Source organism: Antrostomus carolinensis, unplaced genomic scaffold (genome assembly GCF_000700745.2).
Source record: "Antrostomus carolinensis isolate BGI_N321 unplaced genomic scaffold, ASM70074v2 scaffold511, whole genome shotgun sequence".
Lineage (NCBI taxonomy): Eukaryota > Metazoa > Chordata > Aves > Caprimulgiformes > Caprimulgidae > Antrostomus > Antrostomus carolinensis.
The window spans coordinates 45,985-57,877 of NW_010291938.1; the positions used below are offsets into that span (position 1 = coordinate 45,985).

Here is an 11,893-nt window from a genome sequence, read left to right on the forward strand (position 1 = left end):
AACACTAAAGGACTCCAATATTATGATTCTTTAATAGAGAAAATTTAAGTGATGATCTCAATTTTCTGAATAATTAATCCCAAAAGTTCCCTATTTAGGGAACAGGAACATACTTCATTTTCTATTCCTCTTTCAGCACTGAGAATACCTTGAACAATCCTGATACAGTTTAAATGTAATCATAATTTCTCTGCTTTCTGAAAAGACACTACATTCCTTTTGTGCAATTTCTGATGGGCATTTTTACATTTTAATTTTAGTTTGAGATGTTAAAAAATTGAATGTATGAACATTCTTAAAGAACAAAATCTGACACAAAAAATAGTTGATTGACTTTTTCAAATTGAAATATTTGTTATTCAAAATAGCAAGGGACTTGCAACAGTCTGGAGTTTTTCTTCTGTTGAAGTGGAACCAGTGCTAAGTGCTTTCCATTGAGTACCTTCCAAGTATGCTCTTTATTCTGGAGGGAAGACCAAAGTAATTTTTTTAAAGGGTATTGAACAAACCTGTGACTGTGCTTGCACCTCAAGTACAGAATTGCCCAGGAAATGTGGACAAATAGAAGGATTTCTAAATTGTTGAAGGATTATGTTCTTAATGTGGTTGTAGCTTCAATATAAAAGGGTAATTAGAAACAATCAATTTTGTTGTCCATAAATCTGACAAATGACCAGGAGCTGAGCAGAAAATTCTTTTAGTGGTATAAAATCCTGTAGTATGATAAAGAAAATATTGTAAAGCGTCATGGGAAGGTTTTTCAGTACTTCATAAATCTTCGCAGTTTGTTGTCTGTTAACAGTTTCATTTTCAAGGTAGTATTTCTAAAAGCCATAAGAAACTTGTTTTGTGCAGAATAGTTCTCATTCTCTACTTAGACTGAAAATACAATCATATAGTAGCTGTGTTTGCTATGAGTGCAGAACAGAAAAGCCCGTGTAAAGGAAGATTCAAGTTCCCATTTACCTATTGGGAAGCTACAGCTTTTCTGTGCCAGTTACCATAAAGAACTGAAATGGATTGAAACCACTCTGAGCTGTCAGCACATCAGAGCTCTGAGTCAACTGGGAAAGCAGCACAGTGTCAGCAGCGTGAAGATGGATCTTTGTTTAATTAGACTTTTTATTCTGGTGAGAGGAAGCAGGTGTGTGTCTCAGCAGAGTGGCCTGTGTGCCCCCCGCATGTCACTAGGGACCTCCCAGTGTTCAGGTTGTTCTCCTGTGGCCTGTGTGCCCCCCGCATGTCACTAGGGACCTCCCAGTGTTCAGGTTGTTCTCCTGTGGCCTGTGTGCCCCCCGCATGTCACTAGGGACCTCCCAGTGTTCAGGTTGTTCTCCTGTGGCCTGTGTGCCCCCCGCATATCACTAGGGACCTCCCAGTGTTCAGATTGTTCTCCTGTGGCTTACGTGTATGGGTGTGAGAGTGGTGGGAGGCAAAGCACAAACATCAGAGCTTCATTTTTACAAGGTTCTGCATGACGTAGACACCAACAGATTTTTGAAAGATGTGCTTATGCTGCTTCTGTTTATTCTAGCTAACTTATGCTGTTGATCTAGAACACATTGTGTAAAGTGAAAATAATTCCCAACAATCAAGTGGCAAAACACACCCATTATATCTCGCATTCTCTCAGCCTTTTCCACAAGAAAATAATTCCTCAATAGTCACTAAGTGGAAGTTAAATAGAGAAGGAAACAGCAAGCCCTCCAAATTATTCATTAGTAATTTGCTATTGTCACAAATTGTTGTCACCTATGTTCCTTCTTCTTTCACACCTTCACCTACTGTAGAATCACTCTAACACTATGTCCTCACTGCAGGTGTTGCCTATACATTTGTTGGGCTTCTTTCACCCATAAACTCACCATATTAGTGGGAAAGGGAAAGGTGGGTGGAAAAGCACCAAGTAGCATATGTGTTGTCATTTATGGACACCAACTTTTTTCTGAAGAGCAAGAACTTCAAAACTATGAGTGTCAGAACAGCAAATGATGACCTTCTGACACATCAAAACACAGACTACACAGAAGTTGCATTGACGGTTTACAAGTCTGTGAGTCTCTGAGGGTATCATGATACAAATGCAAATGATGATGCTGCCCAAGAGAAATAATTAATGGCCCATTAACTATTAAGCTGTCTGCATCTGTTAGAGTACATGAATTACACATAGTTCTTACAAAGAAGGTTGTTAGATGGAGATGTTGAAAGAAGATAGGCCTGAAATTAAATTTGAATTCTTTGTCTTGTGAACATGTCTTGCATGGGACTCCTCCATGTCTTGTGAACTGACATGTGCCTTTCTTTAAATACATACCTAGGCTGGTGGCATACTGTACAGCAGGTATTCTGGTAAGCTTCTTGTTTGCATAGTCCAGAAGATCTGTGTATTGGGTTTGCATGACCAGGTTTTGCTAGAAGGGAGGCTACAGGGGTGGCTTCTGCGAGAAGCTGCCAGAAATTTCCCCTATGTCCAGTAGAGCCGACGCTAGTCAGCTCCAAGATGGATCTCCTGCTGGCCAAGGCTGAGCCCATCAGTGATGGTGCTAGCACCTCTGGGATAACAGATTTAATAAGGGAGAAAAAAAAACCCTGTTCAATTGCAGCCAAAGAGAGGAGTGAGTGTGTGAAAGAAACAACTCTTCAGACACCAAGGTCAGTGAAGAAGGATGTGGGAGAGGTGCTCCAGGTGCCATGATATGCTAATCACATGGTGGCTCAATTCTTTCTTCAGTGCTTTGCTTTGTAGCTAGGTGTACAAGATTCATAGGCTGAAACAAAGGACAAATTGCCGGAGAGTCTGATTCTGTGGCTACAGGAGGTAGAGAGTCCTGGAGGGTGATTCTTAGCCTAGGCACTTGATGTGCCTTTTGCATTAAAGGTAGGAAATGAGATGGTGCAGCTTAGAATTTTTTTGCAGAAGACCTACTTCAACTGTACAATTGTTCCTAAACAGGTATTTGTATTTATGAAATATCAAGCAATTTCCAGTTAAAAGAAAATTATTCTTCTTTTTTGTTTATTTTAGATTTAAAAAAAAAAAACCTCAAAATTTATTTGGGAATTATTTCTGCTGGTATTGAAATACAAAGTATAATTTCCAGAATGACTTGAATAGACCTAAAATAGTTGCAGACCAGATTTCTCACCTTTTGATATCCAAAGTTTTTCACCACAAAATGATTGTGGGCTAGACACTGCCTTTATGGAGCATTCTGACCTAACTCAGTTTGGAAATTGAACGGAAGTGCTGGCAGGAGCAACTGTTCTAAATATTTTCAGTTGTTGTCTTGTTGAGTAGTTATCCCTACGCAGATTGTGACTATGGCAGAAATTAGTGTGATAATATTCAAAAACCAAATCAAAATCTGCTGCCTAAAAAAGAAGAGGCTTTCTGCTTTCTTGAGGAATGAATAAATAAATATGTATGGATCAGTAAATATGGCAATAATTAATATAAGCCCCACCAGTGTTTGTACAAAAGAAGTTCTTTAAATGGTCTTGGTGGAAATTCAGATATAAGACAGTGCACATGTGCAAATGCCATGAATCAAGAGAATAATAACTCATAAAAGCAACACTCTGGAACCATTTTATTGGTTGGAAATGTGCAAGTGCACAAAATACTACTGGGGGCTGTTGCAGAAGCAACAAAAGTGAACCATAATATTATTTATCATTCATATTGATCATTGGTGGCAGCATTTTAACACCGGATATAGGATTTACCTATTGTTAAAAAAATACGTATTGGTAAGACAAGAACAATGTGCTGTCTCTGATCAAAATGAGAAAACAATTAAAGAGTAGATTTAAGGGGCCATATTTTGTCTCTGCGATCGCTCTTGCTTTGAAAATGCAAATGTAAAAAGAATTTCTTACAATTAAATTGAAAGAGAAATAACCTAACATGAACTTGATTGTTTTGAGGGTACGAATGAAACTACATTAGGAATGTTTGAAAATGTACAAAGCAGACAAAACTACTTTAAAATCTAGCAGTGTCTTTACAGCTGACTATTAATATATAGCTTGAAAAATATCATCCCCTTTATAGATCAGTAAGCCTATGTACAAATATTTGTTACATTTGTTTTCAAACATTTACACATTTTGTATATTCCAAAATGTAGCAAAGTGGATTAAAATAAATTAACAGTTATTTCTGAAGGATGTGTAACAAAATTTTTGACACTTCTGCTCAACTGCTAAAACAATTTCATAATTAAAGGAGGCATATTATCATTGTGTAAGCCATGGAAGTGTTCAGGCATGAGGCACAGAAGACAGTTTTCTCCCTAACACCTAGATGAAAGAAGCATAAAAGCATTTTCCATATAGGTTACTTTTGTACATCAAGTGAACAGCTCTGCACTTTTTAAATATCTCAAAAAATAAGAGAAGAATGATGGATGGAAGCTTTTAATGACTGAGTACTAAATGTTTCACTGGTTTGGCATATGTTTACCATGATAGTACTTGAAGAGTGAGATATGATAAAGAATTGATGTGTAGTTAGTGGGACACCTATGTATAGCTCTTACCTAAAAGCCCATAACAGCAAAGCAAAGGGAGTGTATGCACTTAGCTCTCATTGACTTTACACTCTGACTTCAGGAAACAATTACTGTAACCTAATTTAGCCCCACTCTCTAGAAAATGAACCTCGTGTTTTTCAGAAACACGTAAGTGGTGTTGAGTCTTTGCAAAAGGTATCAATGGGTTCTTTTGATGAGGAACGTTGTCCTGCATGAAACCAAGCAACATGCATGCACCTGCCCTGGGAAACTGCCCTCAGACCTGCTCTGACCCTATGGCATCCTTACAATTTCTGAAAACTTCTAGAATTTATGATACTCATTCTTACTAATTAAATTTCTCAGTTGCAGGACTGAAAATAATGTTTCTTGTGTAAAGATTTTGGGGAGAATGCTACTTATGAACTATTTAAAGGCTTAAGTTTCAACTTAAATTAATTTAGTGCTACTTATGAAGAGGTTTATGACTTAAAATAAGATATTTTGAAATTGTAAAATTATAAAAATAGAAAAAATTAACACTTAGAATACTTGTGTCGTGTACTTGACAGTGGCAGGTATATGTATTTTGCTAAATGCAGAGTAATTTAGGCTACTCTGTTTCCCAGCAATAGCACCATGATGCCTTGTCCTCCTGACTGAGTAGTTGCATATGAACAACTTTACTGATAAAAGATGTTGGAGTCCTACTGTCCATTAGACCTTTCTTTGCTTATTGGTCTATCAAAATAATAAAAAATATTTAGATTTTTATTTCCAGGCTTTTCATGTGGATCTTGAATTCTGCATTTTGTGAAATTATGGAGGGCTGCTCTTACCCTGTTTTGAGATACAATAACATATACAAGGCATTCTAATTTTTTATGAAAATATTTTGCTGTGGCATATGTGTAGCTTAAAAAGTCAATGTGTATTATGCAGTTTTGTTTGTACACTTTAATATAGTGTAACCATTTCTCTCATGAGACACTAAAATGAAAGAGTATACAGGCATTATATGTCGGGGCCATTCCTTTCTCAAGCAGTGTAATTAATTGATTAAAGTATATCACATCTCTTCGTTCAAGAAGAAAATATGTCACTTAATTGCTTTGTAAGTGGCTTTCCCTGTTTTATCTTGATTATGTAGGATGCATGCATACATAGAATTACTGAAGTGATCAATTATTTTTCATTCCTGAGTATCTGCAGTGTTTTCAAATGCAGTCCAGTAAACCAGAGAGAAATGTTTGCCAGCCAGTAATTGCATTGTGAAATACAAAGAGAGAGCAAAAAAATACACACTCCTGCATCTCTTAGTATTATACTGAGTTGTGCAAATTAAAGTTTATATTTTGTTCTTTTTCTAAAAATCTTTCTAACAGCAGCAATGAGTTTTTGATGTTCCTAGCTAAAAATTATTTGCACTGTGACAGTGTTGAGTACTTTTCTCCTGTGAGCCGTTTTCCACAGTGACTGTCCTTGACCAAACCAGAAAATGAATTTGATTTCTCTAATGCAAAAGGTAATTGGATTTCTCTTTATGGAATGCATCCCTTTAATGACTGTCTCTGCTTCAGCCAATTTAGCTGAAACCAACCTGACACTGATCTGGTGATATGACTTTAAATAAATGCCAAAGCTCGGAGATGAAAGACCAACTGTCTGATATCAGAAAGAACATTTCCTGCCTTGTCTTGCCATTTTCCTCAGAAAATGCCTCCGTCTTGAATGTCATTCTTATGAAACATGCTACTCTAATAATTGGTCATGGAGCAGCAGATTGCATCCTTCTACCAAATATAATAAGTATTTCCCAGAAAGCATCTGGAGTAAATATTTTGAAAATTGAATAAAACCTTTCAGAACAGAAATATCTGTTCTTCTTTGCAAATATTCGGTACTATGTAGACTCTTCCTAAGACTAAAAGGTGTTACTGAAGTAGTGAATTAAATGTCACAGAGGTCTTGTTCAGCATTAAATATTTCCAAAATATTTATTTAGATAACAGAGATAGCTCATACTCTGAATGCTAAATTGAATTTTAAAACCTCTGTACATCAAAATAAATGTAGTGGAAAATAAAACCAGGAAATTTTTACTTCAGTTTGACTTAATTTCCTTCTAAAATCTTATTAAGAGTTATTTTCATACTAATCAAAACAGTAATTTTTCACTGTGTACTGAGGCCAATGACATAGTAAGAATTTGTTTTACTTACCTAGTTTGAAGGAAGTGGTTACCCCGGTTTCCTTTATCTGTTCAATTATTTCTTAATCTTTACATATGGGTAAGTTTTCCACTCTTCTGGATCTTTTGCCCAATGGAATTGATGAGTTTACTGTAATGTAACTTTCGGCACTTTTTAGTACAGTTAACTTGAAGTAAATGGATATGAAAACACAGCTTCCCAAAGGTGCAAGCTCTTGAGAGTTATTCACTTCCTTCATTTATCTGAAAGTAATTTTTAAAACTTTTGTGTATCACCCAGAATGAGTGCATACATGTGAGTCTCTGGACAGAGAAACAGTTAGGAAACAAGTCTCTTTAGATAGGAATTATGAAAATGAGAATAAATATTTCATACTTTTAAAATTTTGTGCAAGTTTTAAGGGATTTTCATGTCTCTAGTCCCAAGTGTGCTTTTCTTACTTGATACCAAGAAGCAAGAGGAGATTATAAATGGCATATAGTGCTTAATTCACAGGCTTGCACTCCCTGGTTGCAGTTCTCCTTTCAAGAGTGGAAATTCTGCTGGTGCTGCTCTCAAGGAAGTGGGTCCCCTCTCCCAGGCTGGACTGGAAAGCTTTGAAGCCATAGGGAAACATAGCTTATGTACTGTAGGTTGCTGTAACTTTTAGACTAGTTCCTTTTCTTCTCTTCTCTTCTCTTCTCTTCTCTTCTCTTCTCTTCTCTTCTCTTCTCTTCTCTTCTCTTCTCTTCTCTTCTCTTCTCTTCTCTTCTCTTCTCTTCTCTTCTCTTCTCTTCTCTTCTCTTCTCTTCTCTTCTCTTCTCTTCTCTTCTCTTCTCTTCTCTTCTCTTCTCTTCTCTTCTCTTCTCTTCTCTTCTCTTCTCTTCTCTTCTCTTCTCTTCTCTTCTCTTCTCTTCTCTTCTCTTCTCTTCTCTTCTCTTCTCTTCTCTTCTCTTCTCTTCTCTTCTCTTCTCTTCTCTTCTCTTCTCTTCTCTTCTCTTCTCTTCTCTTCTCTTCTCTTCTCTTCTCTTCTCTTCTCTTCTCTTCTCTTCTCCCTCCCTCTCCTCTCCCCTTCAGATCTCCACAGGTTTCCTTGTTTCTCAGTGAGTTGCGTGCACTTCTAGGAGCAGCAAATATACTTTATCTTGATTGCAAATAACTCTAGAGATACTATTTTTCCACTCTCTAACTATTAAAATTATCATACTGAAGCAGGTGTGTCATCTATAAAATAAAGTGTCTGTAAAGTCCATGCTGGTACTTTCTTTTGTGACACCAGTTTCACTGTGTATTATTTCTTCTTTCCCTGTAGGTCACTGATATGATGCTTCAGGACAAACCCTACCCAGACTGGGGAAAGTCTGCCAGAGCTTTCTGGAAGAAAGGAAACATTAGGATCATTTTATTCTGGTAGGAAAATAGTAAAATCAAATTATTGTAAATGAACCTTTTATAGAACATCCAGAAATATATCTTTGAATTGTCTATGACAGTAAGAAATATAAACAGAATATATGGTTGGAAAAAAATGAAACTTGGTCTAACAAAAAATTAAACATTACAAAAGCTGTACATGAATGAACAATTCCTAATCAAAATAGTTGGTGTAAAAATACAATTTTAAAATTGATTTATACTGTTTTTTTATTATATCTTTGATACTATTTATAACTGAGTTGCAAAATTTTTGCTATATGTGAAAATATTTAGATGTCCCATTGTCGGTCCTTGTAATTTGGGTAAGTAAATATGTGAGTGACCCTTTGTGACTTTGAAATTAATTATCGCAATTCTTTGAATTAACACATGAATGGGATTTCAATTTGTGAGTCAGCCTCAGATTATTGAGAAAAATATTTTAAAATCAATGGGAAAAATTACAAGGGCTAAGCATTTATTTGACCACAATGTAGCCTCTTCCAGATAAATTGTAATTGTTAAAATAGAAAACAAATTGTGGCACAAAAAGTGGAAGGCAGAAATGTATAGTCTAAGAGGCTGTCTGAAGACCTTACAGCTGAAGATTAAAGAAATTGAAAAGATTTATTTCAACTATAGAAACAGATGATCTAATGAAAAATCAGCAAACATGCTTTTTTTAAAGAGTAGATTTAGAAGGAATTGTTACAGAGAAGTTGAAAGATTTATTTGCATGGTTTCCGCTATTGAAAATGCAATGAAACATCTATACTTTTAAAGTAGTAAAAATTAGATATTATATTAAATTGAGGCAATTTAAAGGAAATAATAAGAGAAATTTAAAGACTAAAAAGAAAGCAGAATCAGATGGCTGGCTACAAACAAGATTTATAAGGAACTGTAGGGGCTGAGCTGATGCAAATTTTGCTAGCACTTAATTGCCTATTGAGAAATTGAATGTTAAAATTTGCCTGTTGTTTTGGTTTTGTTGCTTTTTATCAACAAACTAGAATTATCCTTCTGGTCTGTAAGTCTGAGTTCAGTATTAGCTAAATGGATTGAATACATCATCAATAATAGAATTATGAGCAAAACTCTAGATTAAATTTTGCTAAAAGAAGCCAGGGTAGCTTTGCTGAAACAAAATCTCTCTGATCTGTTAGAACTCTTTGAACATGTCATCAAAATAATGGATGAGGAAGGAATGCCTGATCTAATTTATTTGGACTTTCAAAAGGCTTTTGACAAAGGAAGTTCTTTACTGAAGGCAATTAAGAAAAGTAGTTAGTCCCATGGAGTGTGCTCAACTCAGAAATGTGCAATGAAACATATAAATAAAATAATAATTTTCTGCTATGTTGATAAGACAGGAGACTCCAATTATTTAATGTCAGAAGCAGTATTCATTATTTGTATACATCATATATATTAACATCATGACAGAATTTAAAGGTGAAGTGAATAATTTGACGAATGCTAGCATGGAAAGGGATCTTAGAAGGCTAGGTGAAAAAATAACATGATTGAAAGTTTCAGTTATGGAGTGGGTGGGGTGGGGAATCAAACAACTCCTTGTCATCATTGTGGGATATGCAGAGGAAGCTTCTGTCTCAGTGTGCCAAGGTGGTCAAAAAGGTAAAGCAGATGAATTAAAAATTGCTCAGATAGGTACCAAGTGGGCTAGCAATGACTACAGTGGCATTTGGTTAAGTCAGTGAAAAGCAACAATATCTAGAACATCACTGATTTTTTTTAGCCTTGTCTGAAGAATAACCCTGTCTGAAAGACTGGAAAGGAGATTAGTTAAGAGTAAAGAAAAAACTTAATTACACAAAAAGACAGGAATAATGGAAAAATGGTTAAAAGCAAGGTGACATGATAGGGAGATTTCAAATTTACATGCCAGACAAGGAGAACAATAAAACACTGTTAAAAGACTTAAATATCATTGCGAGAGATGCTTTGGCTTCTTTCAGTCTGAAAAGTTATAGATCCATAATTTCTTTCAAAAAATATTCACATGAACAAATCCTACCAAAAGTTTAAAATGGACATAAAGTAGAAAAGGTTTTTTTCACGCATGATTCTCATACTAAAGAGTATACTTAATGGGGGTTTAAAAACCTAAAAGGTAGCATAAATGCTTATATTTTTAGTTTTAAGCAGTGAAATAAAATAGCCCTGGGCAGCAGTCTACAGTCTGTAGAGGCATTATTTAGATAGTGCACCTTAGACATCAGTAGAAGTAGACTTTTTTTCCCCTAATAAGTAGGAAAAATAGAGGGAGGAGTTAAAGTACTGAAATGTTATGCATGATAATGTGGGGTACTTGTATTTCATTTATTGCTTAAGCAGTGTGATGCGGACAGTTTCATTTGTGAAATGTCCTAAACGAAACACCCTCAACCGTATGTCCTGCACAGATACTGGTATACCAAAATCCATTTATTCAGGACATTTCCTAGTGGCACACCTGCTTAGCAGAGATAGTGTAATATAGTGCACTGTATTTTAATTATTCCAAATATAGATATGTGATGCACAGTTTAAAGTGGTTGATGAAACAGAAATTTTAGATACACACCAGACTTAGTTTTCTGTTAACATTTTTATTTTCAGGTTTACTTTGTAAAATTAGAAAACATCTATAAACATACCAAAGTCAGATGGATTGCCATGAGGATGAAGGCACTTTCCCCTCTTTTTATAATAATTGAACAAGTCACTGCTTTGTATTTCTCATTTGGAAATGTTTTCAGTGCAATTAATTAGCAAAAGTTTTGATTTAGCTTCTTGTTTCCTGTTTTAACTTACTCCCTGGAAACACTGTCAGCAACTGGTTGTTGCTTGCTCCTGAGGATTCTGGCTGCCTCTTGAATGTTTTTGCAATATAATTCTTCCACAAACAGCTCAGCTAGCTCAAAAATGTCCATTTTCTACTTGCCTTTATCTATCTCATCACTAAGGAGTTCATTGAAATGACTTCTACTTTTTTTACAGTAAGGAGTTGTCTTTTCTTTTATAAAAAGATCTTCATTTTGATCATTTCCAGCTCCTCTCATGGCTAATTCCACCATCCAGAGGCACCTTTGTGTAATGCTGTTACAGTCTGTTCTATATTGCATAGGGATACGATGCCAATACAAATACACTGTCTTACACATTTAAGAAAGTGTATTGTCAAGATGAATTTTAGAAAAGCAATGAAGTATCTGGAACCCTGGTGGAATTACTGGGGTGGTGCAGATGCATTTGTGGGTTAAAAAAGAAAGATATCCACAGAGAGTTAAAAATCCACACCACCTGGCAGTCACATGAGGCTGTGGTAGAGACAACTGTCTCCAGTGCTGCATGGTTACTGTCACTATTGTGAAGTTACAAGAATGAATTGAAATGGGCTGATATTTTTTTTTTTTTAATATGTTGATAATTTGGCTGATTTACGAAAGACTGGCATTTGAAAGATGCAACAAGAACAAAAGGTTGTTAAATTAAACCAAGATCTTGGACAAGACTGATGACAAGCCAATAGCAGTAGGCAGTGGTAACTTAAATAAATAGTAATTGGATATCAGAAAAAGCAGAGAGAGAAGTACAAGGTGAAAATACTGATTATTTTGCAAATAATCATAGAATGATTAGGGTGGGAAGGGACTTTAAAGATCACCTAGTTCCAACCCCCCTGCCATCAGCAGGGACACCTTCCACTAGATCAGGTTGCTCAAAGCCTCATCCAGCCTGGCCTTCAACACTTCCAGGGAGGGG

The 11,893-nt window shown here is 35.7% G+C and overlaps 1 protein-coding gene across 1 annotated transcript in view; it reads left to right on the forward strand.

Moving 5' to 3' along the window:
- The window catches only part of LOC104531775 (transmembrane protein 117-like), a 71,257-nt gene that overhangs the window by 28,863 nt on the left and 30,501 nt on the right, over nt 1-11,893 (forward strand). The window contains exon 2 of the mRNA XM_029087168.1: nt 8,022-8,119. Within this exon, the coding sequence (XP_028943001.1) occupies nt 8,022-8,119 (98 nt within the window). The remainder of the gene's footprint in view (nt 1-8,021; nt 8,120-11,893) is intronic.